The sequence below is a fragment of the Anastrepha ludens genome, chromosome 4 (assembly GCF_028408465.1).
Source record: "Anastrepha ludens isolate Willacy chromosome 4, idAnaLude1.1, whole genome shotgun sequence".
NCBI classification, from domain to species: Eukaryota; Metazoa; Arthropoda; class Insecta; order Diptera; family Tephritidae; genus Anastrepha; species Anastrepha ludens.
In genome coordinates this window covers 40,052,856-40,074,705 of record NC_071500.1, presented here as the reverse complement: position 1 = coordinate 40,074,705, position 21,850 = coordinate 40,052,856, and the positions used below count along the sequence as shown (strand labels likewise).

Sequence of the window (21,850 nt, the reverse complement as noted above, 5' to 3'; positions counted from 1 at the left end):
ATATATTTATACACATATGTATGTGAGTATGCGCGTTAGGCTTCCTGGATGGATATTAGAATATTTTCTCATCAATATGTGTATGTAAGTAGTTCAGATTTGACTGAAGAGATTAAATATAGGAATGCATATTCATATGATTGCCTTTATGGCTGTTTTACATATAAATTATTTCAAATGAAGTATGAATAATGTTATATAGAAAATAAATTTCTAAATAACAGGTATTAGAAAAACCTGAATACACTATTTTAAATCAATTCTAATTAAACCAAATATAAAAAATGAAATAAAAATATCGAACAAAAAACTGTGCACAGGATTTGAACCTGAGTCAAATATGAGACGATGTACTGCATACACGACATGTCTTCCGCGATTGCGCTAATCTACAATTATTAATGATCTTTTCTAAATCACTCATTTATTCGATTCGCAGTTTTATATGCACATATTCTGCGTTAGTTGAAAGTTTGTATGCGTAATTATATGAATATGCATGTGTGTATGCGCGTTTGGCTTTCTGGACGGATATTAGAATGATATTTTCTCATCAATATATGTAATTTGGATTTGATGAAATAGATTATAGATATATGTACATATTTTCTGTTTTGATTGATTTATATAAAAGTCAGGTCATATCCAGTATGAACTATTTTATACCGAAAAGAAATTTCCATTTATAAAATACAAAAAAAACAGTATTTTAAAGAAATTTTAATTAAAATAAACTCAAAAATTTTACCAAACTCTCCTGGTTTGAATTGTAAAAAAAAAAATGTGCAAGAAAAAAAATATGACTTCAGGACTTGAACCTTATTATATACGTGTCAAAAAACAAAACGAAAAAAGCTCGTTTAACATTTGCTCCTTCTCATTGCATTAACATTCTCTGCTTATACTCACTCAGTGATATTAACAGAGAGTGTTAATGCAATGAGAAGGAGCAAATGTTAAATGAGCTTTTTCGAGTTCTAATTTGTAGATTCATAATAAGGTCATTTCAAATTCAACTTTGCTCACGAGTGGCGAATTGCAGATATTTACCACGCGAGTGACGCGAGTGGAGGGTTTCTATATTTACTTACCACGCTAGGACAGAAATTCAGATTTTTTCTGCGTTCACCAAACTACTGAGGAAGTTCATAAGATTTTTCGGCACACTACTAAGGAAATCGAAGCGAATCAATTTGCGATTAAGCAGACCGCGCGACAGTTAGTTTGTGGTGCAGAAGCTGAAGTCGGCGGAGTTATTCGTTTTGTTTTTTGGCACGTATTTAATTCAGGTTCAAGTCCTGAAGTCATTTTTTTTTTCTTGCACATTTTATTTTACAATTCAAACCAGGAAAGTTTGGTAAAATTTTTGAGTTTATTTTAATTAAAATTTCTTTAAAATACTGTTTTTTTTTGTATTTTATAAATGGAAATTTCTTTTCGGTATAAAATAGTTCATACTGGATATGACCTGACTTTTATATAAATCAATCAAAACAGAAAATATGTACATATATCTATAATCTATTTCATCAAATCCAAATTATATTGATGAGAAAATATCATTCTAATATCCGTCCAGAAAGCCAAACGCGCATACACACATGCATATTCATATAATTACGCATACAAACTTTCAACTAACGCAGAATATGTGCATATAAAAGTACGAATCGAATAAATGAGTGATTTAGAAAAATTCATTAGCAATTGTAGTTTAGCTCAGTCGTGAAAAACATGTCGTGTATGCAGTGAATCGTCCCATATTTGACTCAGGTTCAAATCCTGTACACAGTTTTTTGTTCGATATTTTTATTTCATTTTTTATATTTGGTTTAATTAGAATTGATTTATTCAGGTTTTTCTGATACCTGTTATTTAGAAATTTATTTTCTATATAACATTATTCATACTTCTTTTGAATTAATTTATATGTAAAACAGCCATAAAGGCAATCATATGAATATGCATTCCTATATTTAAACTCTTCAGTCAAATCTGAACTACTTACATACACATATTGATGAGAAAATATTCTAATATCCATGCATGCATCCAGAAAGCCAAACGCGCATACACGCATATGTATACAAATATATACAAACCTTCAACGAACGCAAAATGTATGCATATAAAAAACAGCAACTGCGACCGTCTTCTTGTCCGTCAGTGAAAAGATGGGATATGTATACCCTATGAGCAAAAAGAACCGGGAAGGTGATGTTGACTGTTTCCTTCGATTGCCAAGGCATAGTCCACCATGAGTACCTTCCATCGGGCCAGACAGTCAATAGAGAATATTATTTATCCGTTTTGAAACCTTAGAGAGATGCTGTGTGTTGGAAACCCCCGGAAATGTGAGCAAACATTTCTCAGATTTTGCATGATGATAACGCGCCATCGCACTGATCAAAGAGAATACAAATCGGCCTGCCGGGGGTGTTTGGAGGACTGGGTTAAACGTTGGCACATGTGTGTTGCTTCAGACGGGTCAAATTTTGAAGGAGATAATATAAATTTGCCTTAAATTTAACTCTGTTTTGTTTAATTTAAACATTCCCGGTACTTTCTGAGCATAAGGGACATATATGCGGCTTTGCGGACAGCAATGTGTGATTCGCTGGAAGTCGCATTAACTCGCGACTGTCGCACAGTTAGAAGACATATTTACATACATATAAGGGTGCATACATACATACGGAGGAGCGGCCACTCGACATGACAAAAATTTAAGATTTATCAAATATTGGCAAATAATTCCACGCGAAATATTCCAATATTGACTATTTTCGAATGGTCGCGAAAACTGGCATATGGCGGGTCGTTTTATGAATGAAATTGAAATATGAGCTCGAACTTATGAATGAACTTTTTGTTTTTGTTCTAAATTGTTCAGCGCCGTCGCTGATAGAATCATGGCCGCTGCGACTGCGTCTACGAATGTATTTTGTTTTTGTAGTCGCTAGGTTTAGATTTTAGCTTTGGGCGACATGCGCATGTGAGGTATGTACATATGTGTTTTTGTTGTGTTCTAGAACATTTTAGAATGTGTGGTGGCAAAAAGGCCATCGCGTTGTGCCTGCTGTTGCTTTTGCGTCTATCAAAGTATTGTGTTTTTGTAAGTACAATATTAGGAATATCGACTGGTGAAAGACAAAAGTACACGGAAGCAAGAAGGGAGCGCTGTGCTCGCTCATATGTACATATATGTATGCATGTGTATTTGATTTCTTGTAAGAATGTGATGTGGTATGACATGTGTACATACATAAGTCAAGGTTATTTGGGCATACTTGCATATGTGATATGATGTTCTTGCGCTTGTGCATTATTGTTTTTCATATACAAATGTACATACATACATATGTATGTAAATGCTGTCGAATACATAAACTATAAATTGACATACAATATCAAATAAGTGTTGATTTATCTTAAACCGTTCTTTTTTTCTGAATGCAAATACCTCCTATTGACATGTACATACATATTATGTACTTATGTATATTTCATATACCGTCATTTATTTACATATAAAGTATACGTTCATTTATGTACATATGTGTGTAATGAAAAACTTCATGAATTACTTTCAGAACTTTATTAAAATTTATTCGCGTCGCGCGCATGCACAAAACCTTTTGTTCACAGGCGCAGAAATAAACGCTCTGCGTATTTATCCTCCCCACGTGACTCGCCATCAATTCTCGGCACAAATTTTTGTTTTCGTTTTTAAATTTTTTTTTTTTTAATGTAATCGTAAAAAAATTTGTAATACATTTTATGTATCCGCTTATCATTTCAAAAGTAACAAAATGGACAAAAAAAAGCAGTCGAAGAAATAAACGCACCGCCTATTTTTCCTCGCCACATGTTAGACTCGAGTTCAATTCCCGGCTCAAACTTTTTTTATAAATTTTTTTTTCTTAAATCGTTTTTTTTTAATGTAATCGTAAAAAAATTTGTAATAAATTTTATGTATCCGCTTATCATTTCAAAAGTAACAAAATGGTCAAAAAATAAGCATTCGAAGAAATAAACGCACCCCCTATTTTTCCTCGCCACATGTTAGACTCGAGTTCAATTCCCGGCGCAAACTTTTTTTTATAAATTTTTATTTTTAAATCGTTTTTTTTAATGTAATTGAAAAACAAAATTATGTAATAAATTTTACGTATTCGCTTATTATTTCAAAAATACGAAAATAATAAAAATTTAATTGGTTTAATGTCGAGGTGAGAAATGTGTTGTGTGTTGAGGTGAAAAATGTGTGGTGTTTCTAATTTTTGTGTGGGCAAAAGTCAGTGAGGTGTCTATAAACTCGGTGTGCTAAATGACCTTATTACAAATCTTTCAAATCTCAATTGTACTAAAAAAAGCTCACAGTAACATTTGCACCTTCTCATTGCATTAACATTCTCTGATTGGACCGTAAGGAATTTGAGTCTGATGCTGACGAAAATTTCTCCAAGGTGTATATTGAGGTAGAGGCAAAAATTAATCGTTGGCTGAATACAAAACATAAGTCATCTGGCGCGCACTCTTCAACACTACGACAATTCTCCTGGGACGACATTACGCCGCAGCAGTTACAACGCCGATTCAGGCTACCTGAGCTTAAAATTCCAGTTTTTAGTGGCTCCTATCTCGACTGGCCATCGTTTTTCAGCACATTTACTTCAGCAATAGACAAAAACGTGGAGACGTCCAAATTAGAAAAAATGCAGTACTTGATCACCAGTCTCAGTGATGCAGCTTTAGACACTGTGCGCTCACTCGAGCCCAGTGAAGAGAATTATGACAAAGCTTTAGATTTATTAAAAGTACGTTTTGATAATAAATTACTTCATTTCCAGGCACACATAAAGGCAATTTTCGGGGTACATAGTAAGGAAATAGGCGCATCAGATGGGTTATGAAAATTAAGCGATCAAGTAAATGCACATCTTCGAGCGCTGCAAACTTTAGCAACTACCGAAGAGATATATAATGGCTTAGTCATTCACCTCATCACAAGTAAACTGGATCGAGAAACGCACGAGAATTGGGAAGAGAATTTATCTGCACACAAATTACCTACATGGATTGATATGTTAACGTTTTTGGAAAAAAGATGCCGCATGATGGAGAATTTGGAAAACGCTATGGTCATAAAGTCACCTAGCAAACAGGTGAAAAATATTGTATCTCAAGAAAATCCAAAAGCAAGCGTACTTGTTACTGTAGGTGGTGGCAAGCCCACTCCACTCTGTATTTTTTGTGATTCCAAAGAGCATTTCATTACTGGTTGCACTTTTTTTTTTAATCTTTCTCCAAATTTGCTTTCTACTTAAATTGCCTACGTAAGGGCCACACTATCTGGAAATTGCAGGTATTGCCAAGCTAAACAAAACACTTTGTTGCATTTAAATGGCAAGCAAGATAGCGGACCAAAACCAATTGTGGCATCGCCTATAACCAATCGCCAGTTAGCCTCGAAAAATATGTCTAATAATTGTCTGCTCTTAGCAACGGCCATCATTTTAGTAAAAAATCGTGCTGGTACATTAATTCCTCGTCGCGTTATTTTAGACTCTGTGTCTCACTTAAATTTCGTTACAACCCGGTTAGCAAATCAACTTCAACTTCGATCTCATCATTCACCAGTTTCAGTATCTGGCATTGGAGAATCGAGTCTCAATGCATACAGATGCGTCGACATATTTGCCCAAGCGCAAGATGGTCGGTATCCAGCATCGTTTACAGCTTTAATAACACAAACCATAACAGACTATCAGCCGAATTTTGATATCAGCATTAAGGGATGGAATATACCGAATAACATTAACTTAGCTGACCCACCATTCTTTAAAGCAAATCGTATTGATGTTTTGATCGGTGCGGAATTGATCTATGACTTAATTTGCGTTGGACAATTTAGGATTGTTGATCACCTACCAACACTGCAAAAAATGTATCACATATCAATTATAAATTAATAACTCTTTCGGCATTCAGAAATTTAACAACATTAGTTTCGGTTCCACTCCAGCGTTATCAGAAGAGGACGCTTTTTGTGAGCAGCATTTCGTACGAAATTTTCGTTTGCCTCAGTTAGACTGCCACCTAAATCTGATCTTGATGCTCTTGGTGAATCGTATTATCTTGATTTACGTAGATTCAGGGCGCTAGAAAGAAAGCTCCAAAAGGAGAAATCCACAAAACTTTTATATTCGGAATTTATGTAGGAGTATAAGGATCTTGGTCATATCATTTCAAGCAGACAAACCAGTTTACTATTACTTACCGCATCACTGCGTTAAAAAGCAAGACAGTACCACTACAAAACTGCGTGTGGTTTTTGATGGGTTTGCTAAAACTACTTCAGCGTATTCGGTAAACGATTTGTTGCTACCAGGGCCAATCATTCAGCCAAAACTTTTTAACATCTTGTTGCGCTTCAGACATTTTAAAGTTGCACTATGTGGCGACATATGTAAAATGTACCGCTGCGTTCAAATGAATAGCCGTGATAACCAGTTGCAGTGCATTCTTTGGCGCGACGACCCATCAGAGCAAACCAAGACATACAAGTTAAACACGGTCACATATGGAACGAGACCTGCTGCTTTCCTAGCTATTCGAGCTATGCATCAACTTACACTTGATGAGTAGGAATCATTTTCAGTCGGCGCTAAAATCATTCGAAGAGATTTATAAGTGGATGATTTGATATCTGGTTGTGATTCCATCGAGGAGGTCATACAAATGAAGCAAGAGATCAGACAGCTACTCCTACGAGGAGGCTTTCCAATTCGAAAATGGTGTTCTAATGAAGTTGATGTTTTGAAAAATGAAGACGAAAGTAATTGCGAAAAATTCATAAAATATCATGACGGTACCGATGTGACAAAGGCACTTGGTCTTGTATGGGAACGTATCTCAGACAACTTTCTTTTCAGTTTCACACCAAATTTGAATTCGCAGAAAATTACAAAGCGATCTATTCTTTCAGTCATAGCGCGGTTCTACGATCCACTTGGCTTAATATCCCCACTTATCACAAAGTTGAAGATCTTCATGCAAGACTTATGGAAGGAAAAACTGGTGCGGGATGGAAGCCTGCCGCAATCGCTACAGTCCATTTGGTTGGACTTGTGTGGTCAACTTTCATTCGCGTTCAAATTCATGTCTTTTGTGAAGCCAGTTTATCCACTTATGGTGCTTGTGTTTATGCACGCGTTGAAAAGCACGGCGTCAACAAAATACATCTTCTATGTTCCAAGTCCAGAGTTACACCTTTGAAGCCGATCACGGTTCCGAAACTCGACTTTTCAGCTGCGTTGCTGTTAGCGGAATTTGTTTCAAATATTTTGGAAAATAGCCAACTATCATATGAGTGCCATTCTTGATCGGATTCAATGGTTGCATTATCGTGACTACGATCTGCTCCCAGTAATTTTAATATATTCGAATCAAATCGCGTGGCTAAAATACAATCGCCTACATCAGGTATGACCTGGCATCACATTCCAACCGAACTGAATCCTGCGGATATTCTTTCGTGCGGTTGCACTACAAAAGAACTACTAAATAACACCCTTTGGGCTAATGGGCCTTCATTCGTCCAATATGATTCAGCGCATTGGCCAAGCAATATGGATTTATTATCTAATCTTCCAGAAAGACGGCGCCATGTTTTAATTGCTGCAACTCTAATCGATGCAACTTACGGTTGCAAGTTCCAAAATTCATTCAGCAAATTACATCGTGTGTTTGCGTACGTTTACAAATTTTGCCACATTAAATCAAAACGAACTTTACCATCAGCTGGATCACTCACAGTCGGCATATCCATGATCATCAGAATACAAAGTACTGAAAGAAAATAAACAGTTGCCTTCCTGCAACCATTTACTGTCACTCAATCCATTTATTGACGGTTTTGGTTCATTACGCGGATTTAGAATTCGAGGCAAATCATCCACTTTTGCTACTTAAGCAGCATCCAGTCACATACACACTCATTGAATCCTATCATCGTAAACTATTGCATGCAGGACCGCAGAGTTTATTAGCATCAATCCGTCTGCAGTTTTGGCCTATTGGTGGCCGCAAAACAGTTTCAAAAATCATTAAAAAAAGCTTGAGGTGCTTCCGCTTTAAGCCTAGGGTAGTGCAGCAAATTATGGGTCAACTTTCAACAGGCCGTGTGCGACCATCTAGACCTTTTAATACAACTGGTGTTGACTATTGTGGACCACTCCAATACAAATGTGAGATGCGCAACCGGCCACTCGCGAAATGCTACTTATGCATCTTTGTTAGTTTTTCAACGAAAGCGTGCCATCTTGAACTTGTTCAAGATTTATCGATGTCATCGTTCATTGCTGCACTCAAACGATTTATCAGCATTAGAGGCAAACCAAGCACTATTTGGTCTGATAACGCTACAAATTTGGTGGGGCGAAAAATGTACTAGAAGAGCTGCGAAGGCTATTCGCCGATCAAAATCACAATAGAGCAGTAGCCGAAATTTGCATTGAAAATCAAATAGACTGAACATTTATTCCCCCCCGCTCGCCCCATTTAGGCGCCTTATGGGAAGCTGCGGTCAAGTACGCAAAACTTCATTTCCATATTTTAACTTTAATTTGTGAGATTTCTGCTATTTTAAATTCTCGTCCCCTTTGTCCAATTACAGAAAATCCAAACGATCTTGACGTGCTTACACCAACGCACTTTTTCATTGGTGGGTCATTTGCAACCATAGAAGAACCAATTGTAACGCATCTAAATATGAACCGTGTAAGCCGGTGGCAGCGAATATGTCAGATGCAGCAAATATTTTGGCAAAGGTCGAGCACTGCGTATCTATCCTTACTGCAAGAGAGGTGTAAGTGGCGAACCTCTATGGCAAACATACAACAAGGTGCTATGGTGCTTTTAACGGACGACAACCAACCGCCTTTAAAATGGAGACTGGTCGAGTTGAACACACCTTCAGTGGCGCTGACGGATATGTTAGAGCAGCAATCATTAAAACTGCAAATGGGCCAGTAAAACGGGCTATAACTAAGATTGCAGGACTTCCGGTTGAAACAGATTTGGTTGAAAGCCTACGCCTTCCAACGAGGGGAGTATGTATGCAGCAGGAATCTGCATAAACCCCATTTATTTTAATTCAAACATAAAGAATTGATTTTCATAGTTTATCTTTATAGAAAATACCTTTTGTTATTTCTACAGGCATTCTTTATAAAATACTGTAATCATATTTATTTTTCTATCTGCCTTCAGCATACTGTATTTTTCGTTAAGCTAACGGTGCCTGCTTTGCAGATTTGATGCTATAAGAAAAAATAATTCATAGGATTAAGAAAAAACTTAATTCCTCATAACAAAGGGTGTAAGCGTATTTCAGGGATGTCGGAAAGCCATCGATGCATCGAAAATATCGATGTGTTGCCTCAGTGCATAAATAGTTTTTGAATGTTATGAGTTTCTCTGAAAACAAAAATTAACCGCTAGTCCAAATTATATTTTTTTTAAATTTTGTTTAAAAATTACCATTTCATGAGACGTGGGTTGCCATTGACCATTTTAATTCCCGTACTTCCGTGAACAAAGAGTGATACATACATGAATAAATCGGCTCCTCTCATCGTTCTGAACATTTTGATATAAACATATGTATGTATTATATCTATCTCGATTGATTTACGTTATTAGGTGCAACTGTTGACTGACCTTGGGGGAACCTCTTATCCCTATAGGGCGCGTCCCCAGGTGGTGGATAGGGAAACGCTACCCAGATATGGAAAGTAGGAGAGTAGGTCTCCCGCGAACCACACGTAACCAGACGTAAACTTCGTTAAAAAAAACTCCCTCAATCCAAGGTGTAACGCGACCCGTGCCTATCGGGTGGGTTTGGCAGCCGGGGGATAAAATTAAGCTGTCTCTTACCGGAGCCCTCCTGATATCATATTGCCTCAGGTTGTAACGGTGGTCTTACCATGGTAGGGGCGCTGCCATGGCGGACCGTTTATTTCCCCTATATCCTCATTGGTCACCGCACATGGCGACATGGGCAGCCCTCTGGAAGGGCAGGTGACCGTAGGAAACAGAAAAATGAACAAACAACAAAAAACAAAAAAATCGGTTAACGCTACCAAACGGACAGACAAGCAGACGGACCAACAGACTAACACAAAGACAAAACGAATGGGCAGTCGGACAGACAAGCGGACGGACCCAATGACAAAACGGACAGACAAACGGACGGACACAATCGAGCTGAGGAAGTTCGGAACTTGACGCTTAAACCAGGCAAACGCACGTTTAACGAAGTTGCACGGGATCACCTGCAAACGGCGTTGGCGGAGGAGCAAACGAACCGCGGTAAACCTGCGTTGGAAATGTGGTCCGAAATCGAAGCACGGCTATCTCGTATTGTCGTTGATCACGTCATGGCAAGCCCGGAGGGTCAAGTGTCAGGATATGATTCAATGGAGGTGGTTCGTGGATTCAGGGTGATCAAATGCGACGATCAGTTCTCTGTTGATTTCCTTCAAAACGCTATTAGAAAAATCCAGATCGACTGGGAAGGTTTTAGGCTCAAACTAATCCCAGCCAGTGAGATCCCACGATGACCAAGGGCCCGTATCTGGATACCGAACATGGAGTTCGAAGCTAAACAGTTAATACCATATTTACAAGCACACAACCGCACTGTTCCAATGGCTGACTGGAGCATCATCAAAGCGGAGGCTCCGCAAAAGAACAGTGTGTCCTTCCTTCTCCAAATCTCGGAGGAGAGTATTGAGCCATTGGGAAAAGTGGACAACAAACTTCGGTTTGGCGCGAGGAAAGCGCATCTGAAGTTATTCCGCTCTGCAAGTCCGGAGGATGAGCAGGATGAGGTTGACGACGCTAATGAGTTGCTCATGTGCATGCAACTGGAAGAATTCGGGTCTACCAAAAACGACAGCGCTAATGAGCAGCATACGAGCTATGCAGCTTGACGCCCCTAAAAACGACCAATAAGTATGGGTCTCAAGGTTGTCCAGATCAATCTGCAGTACTCCAGGCTTGCAACGGACAGCCTAACCGTTCTCCTATACCCAGTGTGCGGAGCGCTGAGGTAAGCGGATTCTCTCTCAAAAACCAAAACTTGTACTATAAGGGGACCCAGGGTAACCCCAGGGCATGTATTATAGCAAAAAAACATTTAAACATATTTTTAATCCCATCCTACAGGTAATTGGCAGTTGTATAGAGAAAGCCGGAGACAATACAAGAAGGCAATCAGGGCCGCCAAGAAAGAGAGCTGGAGAGATTTCTGTTCTTCTATCGAATCTACCAGAGATTCTGCGAGACTTAGCCGTATTTTGTCCAAAGATCATTCAATGGCTTCTTGGGTCAAGAAGCCAGATAGTACTTGGACTTCTACGGCAGAATAGTCCCTAGAACTTCTTTTAAATACTCATTTTCCGGGATGTAGCGCCCATGACAGTGATGTTGGGAGAATCCGGCGGAGCCGATATGACCCACAGCATCTTGTCAATGTAATAGTTACGAAAGAGAAGGTTGCATGGGCAATCAAATCATTCTCACCTTTCAAATCTCCAGGCCCTGACGGGATCTTTCCTAAGATGTTACAGGAAACTCTTGATAGTATTCTACCATGGCTAACGGAAATTTTCAAAGCGTGTCTAAACCTAGGTTATATTCCAAACAGCTTGAAACTTGTTAGAGTCGTCTTCATACCAAAGGCAGGTAGAAGGCCATGAATCAGCGAAGGAGTTTAGGCCAATCAGTCTGTCATCCTTCCATCTAAAAACTTTTGAACGGCTTTTAGATATGCACATTAGAAGTTCGCTGGAGAGTTCTAGTATATCAACTGCACAACATGCTTACCTCAAAGGCAAATCGACGGAGACAGCGCTCCACGAGGTAATCCGAACAATAGAGGGGTCTCTATTTGTTGTTTAGTAAATTTACTTACATAATTAATTACATAAATAAACTTTAAAACTAGGCAACTAACAACTGTGGTCCTCGGCCTAATATAGATTGATCAGATAATTATTAAAGTTTTTTAAATTGAATAATAAATGCCACATCTTTTTAAGAGCAATATGGTATTGGGAATGTTTTCTGAGCTAACATTTTTTAACAATTTGGGAAAACATATTTCATTGAATAATTGTAGTTGCATATTCTTAATATAGCTACAGTTGTAAACTAAATGTTCGAAAGTTAGTGCACTGGTTAGACAAAGTTGATATGTTGGCGGTGGTATTTTCTCCATAATATGTTTGTGCGTTAGTCGCGTATGGCAGAGCCTTAAACGTGTATATTTTATAAGTTCATTTCTGGAAAAATTATATGGATATTTAATGGCTAATCCTTCTTCGTTGAAACTTTTGTACCCGTCAATGTATCTGCTCCATTTATCTCTATTTATTTGTGAGTAGTGGTATTTTACTGACCTTATGATGTCATTTTTGTTAATAGTTTTTTGAGTGATGATAGGTGCTGTTGTAGCAAATTTTGCGGCTTCGTCAGCTAGTTCGTTTCCACGGATGCCAACATGACTTGGAATCCACATTATTCTTATCTTAGTAGGGTATTGGATTAATGCATTTCTGATCTTTTGAATAGTCTCGTTTTTGTGTTGTATGTTAAGCAGTGCTTTTATGGCAGATAATGAGTCAGAGCAAATCAGATGTTTTCCTTTGATTACTTTACACGTATTTACGGCTCCTAGCAATGCTTGAGTCTCAGTGGTAAAGATAGAGCTGTTTTCATCAATACGAAAGAGTTTTTTAAGTCGGAGGTCGCTACTAATAATTGAAAACGAGGTAGCGTGCTCCGTTTTAGAACCGTCTGTATAAATTATATTCCAGTTTTGCAATCTGAATTTGGAAACCACTTCCTTAAACATTGTTATAAAGGCTTGTGGATTCGTTGTTGATTTTGGTAGCTGCATTAGGTCCGTGACTATAGAGTTTGTACTGAAATGCCAAGGGGGTTTTTGAGGCGATTATAGTTTGTATGCCCTAATATTAATGCCAATCTTATACCCATTTTTAATGATAGCACAAATTGCTGGGGGAAATCGTAGGTCTCTTTTCCTTGTGGCCAATTGATTTATATTAGTGACCAACTGCTTATCCGTGTACAAAATAAGTTTTGGGATTTGTTTAGATGTAATCTCTTCGTATCTACTGATGACATCTGGGATGCCAGTCTCGGCATTATATTTTGTATAGGTGTAATGCGAAAAGCTCCTATGCTGTGTCTTGCTGCGGCATTGTAAACACCCTTGAGTCTATTGAGTTGTCTTTCCGAAGTGTTGCCGTATATAGCGAGACCATAATCAACTTTCGAAAGCACCAAAGCCTTTGTAATATTAATGACGCTATTAGGATGAGCGCTACAGTGGTATGATGTTAGACATTTAATGAGATTTAATCGATTAAATAATGATATTCTTAAGGCTTCTATGTGTGCCGACCACGTATTCTTATTATTAAAGGCTAATCCTAGTATCTTTAGTGACCTAGCATATTCTATTTGCTTATTATCTATAACGACATCGCTTAATCTACAGCTAGTCTTCTTACATACATGTAATAGTTTTGTTTTGGGAAATGATATCCGCGAACCAGAGTAATGGCACCAGTCTAAGATTTCTTGGGAAAGCGCCCTTAATCTGTTCTTGAATTCTTCCTCGCTCTTAATTTTTGCAAGCAGGTAAAAATCATCTGCGTAAATACAATAGTTGAAGCATGGGTACCCAAGCATTATTTTGTTGATCTGTTCTGTGCCAATTTGAAATAGTATGACTGACAATGGTGAGCCTTGAGGTATACCGTTTTCAAGTGGATAGGTTTTTGTATATATGCCGTTAATCCTAAGACGGAACTTTCTGTTTGATAAGAATGAGTGAATATATCTGAGCAATTTTGGTCCTACTTTCCATTCCATCAGTTGATTGAGAATTGCATGCTTCCCAATACGGTCATATGCCCTTTCAAAATCGACTGATAAAATGGATATGTGGTGCCGCCTGGATATGGATTGTGCATTCTAGTTATCAATATGCAGTAGTGCATCTAACGTACTTTTCCCTGACTTAAATGCCAATTGATGCGGGCTTATCAGCTTTCTCTTAGATAAAAACCACGTCAGTCTTTTAGCTACAATCTTTTCGAGAATTTTTGCGGAGCACGACAGAAGGGAAATCGGTCTGTATCCATTAACCTCTGTTTTAGGTTTGCCTGGCTTTAGAATAGGTAGAACTGTCGCTGTTTTCCATTCTTGTGGGATATGTCCTATCTGGAATATTTCATCATAAAGTTGGATGTACCTCTGTTTTATGCCATATGGAAGGTGTTTTAGCATTGAGTAAGATATTTTATCGAAGCCAGCGGACTTACCTTTGGCAGTGTTGAGAGCAGAATCAAATTCTATCAAAGTTATTGGATCTTCTAAGAAGTTGGCAATGGTATCTACTATATAACTTCTGGAAAGATTTATATTTAATTTGTTGGAGATAAAGGAGCTAGCGAAATTAGAGTCTTTTGATTGCTCTGTCCATGTACTGGCAAAACTTTGAGCTATGTTGTGTGGGTCTGTCACTGTTCCCCCCTCTTCCGTCTCCAATACACGTACATGCAGAGGCGTTGCCTTCCCGTATAGCTTGTTAACTTTGTCCCATAAAACCTTAACAGATGTTTGTGGATTAATTGATTCAGTGAATTTGGTGAAGGAATTTCTTTTAGCGGCTTTGCATTCTCTCTTAAAAATTGCATTCGCTTTTTTGTATGCTATTCTGTTAACTACTGTTGGTTGTTTCTTAAACGCTCTCCAAGCTGAAGTTTTTAGGTTGCGCAAGTTGGATAAATCCTCATTCCACCAGTATGTAGTGTGTTTGCTAAACTGTTTTGTAGCACGTGGTATCGATTCATTTGCTGCTACAGTAATAAGCCTGTGGAACACCGCTGCAGTTTTATTTATATTGGAGGATACTAAAAATTGTTCACGAAGAGTCTCGAGCTTAGTTTGGAACTTGGCCCAGTCTGCTTGGTCGGGGTTAAAACGTGTATGTTTGTTAATCACTCTGTTTGAGTTATAGGTATCTCCCATTTTAGAGAGTTCAATAAAGATTGGGAAGTGATCACTGCCGTGGAGGTGTGAGTCAATTTCCCAAGTGAAGAAAGGGCGAAGATGTGTGGTAACCAAAGACAGATCAATATGAGTGAAAGTTGACTTAGTCGAAAAGTGGGTTGGAGATCCATCGTTTAGCGTACACATATTTGAATTTAATAGAGAGTTTTCTATGACAGTTCCTCTTCTATCTGTTTGAGGCGATCCCCACAATTTGCTATGAGCGTTAAAATCACCTAAAATCATTGTGCCACACTGGTTATTATCGCAAAGCACACGTAAATCATTAAATGGTATATTTTCCCCAGGAGTTATATAGATAGAACAAATTGCAAATGTAATTTCGGCTTTTATTATTGCAGTCACCGCGCACATATTCGGGTTTGATGGTAGAAAATTATGTTGTAGCGATTTCTTTACAAATAAGGCAGTACCACCTTTTGCACTTGCTTGCGTTGGCGTGATCCATAAAGAATATGCATAATTATTTAAGTTAATTGAATGAGTAGTTAGGTGTGTTTCTTGGAGAGCAATGATGTCGGGAGAATATTTATTGATTATTAGTTGAAGCTCATGTAGATTATTATAGTAACCTTTCAGATTCCACTGCAGAATCTTTAGGACCATAAGAGGGATAGAGAGAAAAATAAATAAGACAGACTTATGACGGGTTCAGGACAGAAGCAACAATCATCACTAGCCGTAGCTAGTGGTACTCGTCGCTCCCGCTCTGAGCCTGTCACATCAACATTAGTGGTACAATTGTTGTTGTTTATTTCATTTGGTGTTGATATTTTTGTAGAAATTGTTGTTGAGTTTTTGTTAGTGTTTTCGTTTTCTTTTGTGTGATTTTCGTGAGTGTGAAGTGAGTGAATTGTCTCATTATTCGAATTAGGTGCGTTATTGGATTGGTTGTTTGAATAGTTTTTGATTGAGAAGAGAGACGTTTTTGTCTCAGTTCTGTAGCTTTTTCAAGTGTTTCTGTTGGAATGTCGTAAACTTTGGCTTGGGATTTGACTTTTTCTATAGCTGTTTTGTATGTACATTTTGTTATGGTTTTTATTTTAATTATTTCTGCTCTTGCTTGTATAACTGGACAGTTTCTGTTGTTGGCTCTATGAGCATGACTGCAGTTAATGCATTTAACCTCTTTGCACGTGGTAGGCTCGTGAACATTTGCGCTGCATACCTCGCACTTTTCATCGCTTCTACAATATTTTTTGGTATGCCCTAATTTGAAGCAGTTCTTGCATTGGATAGGTGCTTGTATATATGGTTCGACCTTACAGATCAGAAAACCAATTTTTATTTCCTTAGGAATTTCATATTTCTGGAATGAGATGATGTGCAGTGAGGTGTTCACAAGCTCCCCATCAACAAATTTTTTAATCTTTTGACAGTCTGTTACTGCTTGATCTCTAAGGCCTTCTACAATTTCTTTATCGGATAGGTGCCTTAGTGAAGGTGCAAAAATGACACCTTTGACAGTGTTTAAGGTTGGATGTAATTCTGATATTATCGGACAGACGTTAGCTAAGTTTTTTGCTTTAAGGAATTTATTTGTTTGCATGTCGTTTTTGGTAAGTACTAACAAATTCCCGTCACGAGTAAAGGAGATTTGTTGTGGCGGTTCAGCACAAATATTATATTTTCGAGTGCTTTCGACACAAGAAATATATTGAAGTTGTTAATTGGCTTTTCCGGCACTGTACTTTTAATTATAACAAATTTAGGGCACTGCACTTTAAATTGGGGGGTTTTATGTCCTAATAGTGGGGAAGAAGTAGTGCTGTTGATATTCACTTCACTTTTTTTTCGTTTCTGATTAGATTTACGAGCGCTGTCCCCTGGATCAAGCAGCTCGCAGTAGTTCCCTCCAGAGGAGGACGCCATCTTACACCAAAGAAAACACGTGCAGGTTAAGTATTACGAGAACACAGAAAGAAGATAACAACAGCTAATCTGTTAATGCGCAAGCGATCGACAATGACTGTTCTCAATGAGCACCGTTTATCGACTTAGAGGGGTCTCTAGTAAACAAACAGTATACCACGGCAGCTTTTTTAGACATAGAAGGTGCATTTAATAACGTTAGCACTGATGCTATCCAAAGGACGTTAATAGATTTAGGAGTGGAAAATTGTATCAGCAATTGGATGATCTCTATGCTAGAAACCAGGATCATCAAAGCTAGTATGGGTAATATCAACATAACTGAGAGAATCCATAGGGGTACTCCAGGGAGGGGCAGTATTATCTCCACTTCTTTGGTTATGTGTGATTAGCAAAATCTTATATTAATAAAACTTAATAGCGGTGGGGTAAAAGCGATGGCGTACGCTGATGATGTGGTGCTAATGGCGTCAGGACTGTGACCTAGTAGGATCAGTGGGATCATTCAAAGGGCATTAGGGGAGCTTAACTCTTGGGCAACAGGTTGTGGCCTAAGTTTACACCGGCGTAAAACAGAACTCATGCTCTTTACCACCAGACATAAGGTACCAACCTTTACCCTACCAAATATTAACGGACAAACCCTCTCACTTTCACCCAGTCAAAAGTACTTAGGGATAATTTTGGACTCCAAACTTAGCTGGAAATTAAACTTCGAAGAACGGATAAGGAACGCTTAAATTGCTTTGTGTGCCTGTAAACGTATGCTTGGAAGAAGATGGGGTCTTCCACCTAAGCATACATTATGGTTTTATAAGGCGGTTGTACGACCAATTTTATCGTATGGTTCGGTAGTTTGGTGGAAAGCTCTGGGGAGAGATTACAATACCAAATTACTCTGCAGAATACAAAGATCAGCCTGTGCAATAACGGTCGGTACAATCAGATCATGTCCCAGGGAGGCTCTCAACGCACTGACACACGTTATTCCAATAGACCTGCACATTGAGAAGACGGCAACCATGAGTGCATTTAGGTTAAACGAAGCGGGTCGCTGGAAAGAAAAAGCTTATGGTCATGCCAGTCTACTATTGCGACAAACTCAGTTAACCTCGGTGAGGACTGACCACATCATCCCGACGGTAACATTCAATAGGAATTTTGCCATCTAAGGAGGAATGGAATAAGGGATTCTCACTAAACAACTTCGACACTACAGTCTACACAGATGGTACTAAAATGTATTGTGGTGCTGGAGCTGGTATATATTCTAATAGACTTAAAATTGAAAAATCTGTGCGTCACCCCAATGCCTGCAGTGTCTTCCAGGCGGAAGTACTGGCAATTGGGGAAGCTTGTAGACTACTAATCGCAGATTTCTCTTTTAAGGGCAATATCGCTATTCTGTCGGATAGCCAAACTGCAATCCAGGCACTGGATTCAACTACAACAAACTCTATGGTGGTGGAACAAAGTAGGAATAGCCTTTCCACCTTGAGCAAAAACCATAATGTTATATTACCTTAATCTGGGTCCCGTGACAACGGACCTATGAACGTAACGAAAAAGCAGATGAACGGGGATCTGCCATGAATAACACTCTTTCAGAATCGGTATTCACACCATTAGGTGCAATCAAGAGGACAATTTCCCTAAAATACCTTCGAATCGCGGATTGTAGATGGAGAGACCAGACGAAATGCAAAATCAGCAAAACGTTATGGCCCACCTACAACCTCAAACAATCGTCAATATTGTTAAACATGAAACGACGGGACGCCTGGAGACTAACGGCAGTCATAACTGGCGTTGGGTCTGTCAGAAAACAAGCAGCCAAAATGGGCATCCCTCACAACACATACTGCCATAGTTTTAAACAAACGGAGAAAAAGCAAACAATCTTCCATTGTTAACCCTGGGCAGGCCGCTGTTCGAGAGTCCCGAACAACTGTCTGGCTTAGATGTCAACAACCTAATAAGGTTCTTAAACCGCACAGACTGGATATAGTCATGCCGTAAATAACTGGTAAACAAGCTAATAACGAGGATGTGGCAACAAAATGCTGCGGAAGCGCTAGTTGGATTCTGGAAGAATCACCACTCAAGCCAACCAACCAAATGTAACTAAGTAATAAAAATAACTAACTAAGTATGTAACTATATTAAGTAAATAAAATAATATTAATATACCGAATATTAAACAATTCTAAAACTTCAGCTGATAATACACCAAAGCACGAAGAAAAAGTCAAAAGATCAGTGCTATTTAGGCGATATCTTTCGCGGTTTGTTCAACGGATGAAAAATTTATAATTTTTTTGCCTAACCTCTACAGTCTCTTTGGAGCGCGCTTCCACATGGAGACCTTAAAGCATTATCAATAATTTCAAATCCATAATAAATCTTTCTTTCCACAAGTGCTACTTTGGTCGGAGTCTAATCCAAAGTAATTCACCAAGCACAAAAATGGAAATGTAACCTCTGAAAGAATTTCGTATTTTTCCGCTTTTCTGATTTACAATTTTCTTGTTGCAAACCATTCATGCAAATATTGTATATAAGATGATTTCAAATATCTGAATATAAGTTTCAAATAATTTAAAATAAATAAAAAATAAAATTGTTTCTACTCACTTCATTGTCGGCGCCATAATCGACTCGTATTCACTTGGCGATGCCTCTTGTATGAGTCTAATGGTCGGTTGTAAGACAGCCGCCAGCACTTCACCACTGCTAATTTCGGCCTGCAACATTGGCCACACATTTTGCCACCACAATTTCTGAAATTAAAATTCTAAGCGTTAGCTACACCTACCGCTTAGTAGATTTTCTCAGTTATAAATAATTAGTGTTTATTTTCAGGAACATATTTTTTTGTTTGCATCTGTATACGCTATGTAAAATTTGCTAGCCATAAAATTCCAACCAACGTCAGCTATAAAAAAGTGTATGAATGTATAGATGTAGGAATAGTCATCTTGTGGCTGCAGGTACTTTTATGTGCCATGCAATTGGTGCCTCATAAACGTGTCAAAATTTTATTTTGCCATTCAAAAAACACCTGACTCGGTCAACCATTCGGATTTAATTACCCTCAACTTCACGGAAAACAAGATATAATATTTTAGCAATGCCAGTTTAATAGTGGTTTCTTTAACTTTTACGGTCACTACACTTGTTGCAATAATGATTTGTTTTTTAAAGTGAGTTTTTCAGTTCTGCTGTCTGGGTTCCTTGGTATTTCATATACAATCGTATTCAGTATCCCATACGTTTTAACCAAAGTGGCGTATAAAGCATACACACTCTTATATAATACACTTGTATATATGTACATATGCATAATAAATAACACAAGTTCTGCTTAAGCTATTTACCCTCGGTATCAGCGGCAGCGCTTCCATTAGTGTATTTTTGTAAAAATGCGATATTTGCCACTTATCATTCATGTTTACCATATCTGAGAACTTGAGTGCACTTGCAGCGGGATCTCTAAAAGTATAGAACAAACACGTACAAAAAAGGTATTTTTAAAACTTCTTCACTCAAGAAAGTTTAAAATAAGAACACGTGGGGAAGGCTAAATTCGGTCCAAACTGAATTTTATATACCCGTGCATATTTTAGTAAAATTTAATTTGGGCTGGCTATTAATTTTTGAAATGAAACAAATGCATGGATAATGAGAGTTATAGCTTGTAACATCAGACAGGCGAACGGAAATCTTAACAAGAACAAGAAGTGAGCGCGGTTTCTATCCGATTTCATTATTTTCATTATTATTATGTCAATTTTAAATGAGATGAGGTGCAATACAAGTTTTATTAAAGGCGTTGACGAGATACATGCATTTACCCATTACTAGGCGTGACACCACCCTTTTTTCACAATTTCATCCGTCGTATTTCTGGATTCATCTTTTGTACCAAAGTTGAGGAATTTTCCACCATAATTTTTTTTTTTTAATTACCGTTATATGGGAAGTGAGCATTCTATAGCGTTTTCCAATAAGAGGTGTTATTTTGCTATTCAAAGAAAAATGCTATTTTTTAATATAAATGATCGGATGTTTATTTCATTATAAAGAGGAAGGTATGCCGTTAATAGTGGAAAATAGCATCAGGCAAATGACCACCACGACCACGCTTACAGGACAATATCCTTTTCATGGAATTTCCCATAACCGAATTGCAAAGTGGCTGCCCTATGTCCTCGATAGCCTCACGAATTCCATTTTTGAGGTCTTGAATCGGCCCTGAGCTGTTGGCGTAGACCTTCTGTTTCACGTGGCCTCAAAGAAAAAAGTCACAAGGTGTTAAATCACAAGATTTCGGTAGCCAATTGTGATCACCTCTTCGAGAGATAACCCGGCCCGGAAACTTTTCCCGTAAAAGGTCAATGGTTTCGTTGCTTGTGTGGCACGTAGTGCCGTCTTGTTGTCCAAGATCAATACCATCCAATTCCGGCCATAAAAAATGGTTAATCATCTCTCGATAGCTCAATCCATTCACCTGTAACACCTGTTATTGGATAACCCTTTATTTGCAGTACCAGCTGCTTTGGACAAAGAGCATTGAAATATATTAGTTTTTGCTCGAGCTATCGTGCACATGGACGGATGGGCATGGCTAAATCGATTAGCATTAAGCGAACAAAATTGTGGAAATTTAACGGGTATGATGAATAAACATCTTATACAGTTGATAGCGGGGACGTGACTATAGACACGTAACTATATGATATGGAGAAAGCATTAATTTTATTATTAAATTTAGCTAAAGTGGAAAATGCGCAGATATTTATAA

General features: G+C 38.1%; 1 protein-coding gene across 6 annotated transcripts in view; it reads right to left on the bottom strand.

The window, feature by feature from the left end:
- Positions 1-21,850, bottom strand: part of LOC128862025 (uncharacterized) — a 453,726-nt gene that overhangs the window by 115,721 nt on the left and 316,155 nt on the right. For all 6 annotated transcript variants that reach the window (XM_054100424.1, XM_054100422.1, XM_054100423.1 and 3 more), the window contains 2 exons: positions 20,424-20,538; positions 19,681-19,826 (listed from right to left, as the gene is read on the bottom strand). In XM_054100424.1, coding sequence (XP_053956399.1) covers positions 19,681-19,826; positions 20,424-20,538 — 261 coding nt within the window. The remainder of the gene's footprint in view (positions 1-19,680; positions 19,827-20,423; positions 20,539-21,850) is intronic.